General features: G+C 48.9%; 1 protein-coding gene across 1 annotated transcript in view; it reads right to left on the minus strand.

Moving 5' to 3' along the window:
- Positions 1 to 2,101, minus strand: part of Hhat (hedgehog acyltransferase) — a 245,988-nt gene that overhangs the window by 209,350 nt on the left and 34,537 nt on the right. Inside the window, exon 4 of the mRNA XM_005348897.3 lies at positions 1,945 to 2,058. Coding sequence (XP_005348954.1) covers positions 1,945 to 2,058 — 114 coding nt within the window. The remainder of the gene's footprint in view (positions 1 to 1,944; positions 2,059 to 2,101) is intronic.

A 2,101-nucleotide genomic window follows, 5' to 3' on the forward strand; every position in this document is an offset into this window, starting at 1 on the left:
ACCTGCAGACATGACCTGGGACAGCACCGCCTTGCCATCACTGCCCAGAAGCCAGTGCCATCTCCGCTGTACACCTGAGGACACAGACTCAGAGGCAGGGAGTGACCGGTGACAGACTTGATGACCACACACACTGTGAACGACTCCGGTCTTGGCTAGAACGGTAGTAATATCAAAAAATAAAACACACACATTTTCCTGTTGTTGCTCCCCCTCCAGAACACGAATCACAGCTATCCTGCTTCTGTGTTGTACTAGGAATTATAAGAAAGATGTTGAGAGCATGTGTGCTGGTTATCGGCGAATGCCGTGCCATGTGGGGCTTTGGGGCCCAGAGAGAGCACTCCACGCACGCAGGCGTCCGATACCACACCTGACCTCCTGGGTTTGACCTCCGTGCCATGTGGGGCCTTGGGGCCCAGAGAGAGCACTCCACGCACGCGGGCGTCTGATACCACACCTGACCTCCCGGGTTTGACCTCCTGGACTAAGAGCATCAAGGAAACTGAACCCCACACTGACAGACCCCAGCGCCGTCTCGTTTCACACCACACCCAGAATGCACCTGTTAGGGTCCGTGCATGGAATCATATCTGACAGATTTCTCTACAGCTGGGCTTGCTAGTTCACCACCACAAGCCAGGGATGCCACCACCCACAATAGCTGGGCCTTCCGCCACGGATCACTAATTAAGAAAATACCTTACAGCCGAATCTTATGGAGGCATTTTCTCAGATGTCTCTAGTTTGTGTTATAGGAGGCTGCTTGTTCATTCCCGGCTTTCCCAGAACTGAAATAATCACACAGAAACTATAATATTTAAATCACTGTTTGGCCAATCACTTAAGCGTATTGCTAGCTATCTCTTATATCTTTGGTTAACCCATTTTTATTATTATATATCTTACCATGAGGCTTGTGACCTAGCAGCAAGGTTCCAACCGGCAGCTCATGCCTTTCCCCTCTGGCGGCTCCATGGCGTCTCTCTGACTCCGCCTACTCTCTGTATATATCTTTCCCAGCCTGGCTATATTCTGTTAAGCCATTGGCTAAAAGCAGCTTCTTTTTATTCATCAACCAATAAAAGCAACACATATACAGAAGGATTTCCCACACCAAATTTGTGGTGGCATTTCATTTTTATTTTAATAAATAAAGCCTTCCTGAAGTTCAGAAAGTAAAAAGCCACACTGTCCACACTTACAGACCAGGCCACAATAACAAACACCTTTAATCCCAGGAGCCACACTAGTTTGCCATAGAAATCAGGCAGTGCATGCCTTTAATCCCACTGGTGCATGCCTTCAATCCCAGCCCTAGAGAGGTTTATAAAATGGAAGGAGACAGCTCTCAGACACAGTCTCATTCTGAGATTCCTGGAGGCGGGGTTGCCATTTTGGACAGACGTCGGGGTAAGAGCCAGTGGCTGGCTGCTTTGCTTTCCAGATCTTCAGGTTGAACCCCAATTTCTCTCTGACTTTTTATTAATCATGCTTCACTAGTTTGTGTCAAGTTGATATAAAACTAGACACTACAATTGTGATCCACCAGGACCCAGGACCTCTGCAAACGCAGCCAGTAATCTTAACTGCTGAGCCATTTCTCCAGGCCCATCTGTCTCCGCTTCTAAACAATAATTCCTGAACTGTGAGGCCACACATAATCTCCCAAGTAAGCAAGTCTGCACGAGACCATTCCATCAGGGATGAGCTTAGTGAGCGCCAGCTGAGGTTAGCTCAGGTTGAAAGTGGCTTTTAGGAAACAGTCTGGAGGAAATCACAGTAGGGTGAAAAGAGAAGACACCTTTGGCTCAAGAGTCACTCTGGCTAATGCTGTTCCCAGGCTTCCTCGGTGCTACCCCGTCTCCTGATTCAAAGCCTGGGCCTCGTCACCAAACCCAAAGGAGAAAGAGGCTTAAAAGCAAATGACACGCGAACTCGTACCTTCTTTGCGAGCAGCATGGCCACCTGAGACACAGCTGCATGGCCAAGGAAGAGCCACACCAGGCTCCGCTTCCCCCACTCCAGCCAGAAATTCCACTCAAAGTCAGTCAGGTCCTAGGAGGGAAGATCAAAAGGTGGCATTACCAGAGGGGCTGTA

This window comes from Microtus ochrogaster, chromosome 6 (assembly GCF_000317375.1).
Source record: "Microtus ochrogaster isolate Prairie Vole_2 chromosome 6, MicOch1.0, whole genome shotgun sequence".
In the NCBI taxonomy this organism is placed as follows: Eukaryota; Metazoa; Chordata; class Mammalia; order Rodentia; family Cricetidae; genus Microtus; species Microtus ochrogaster.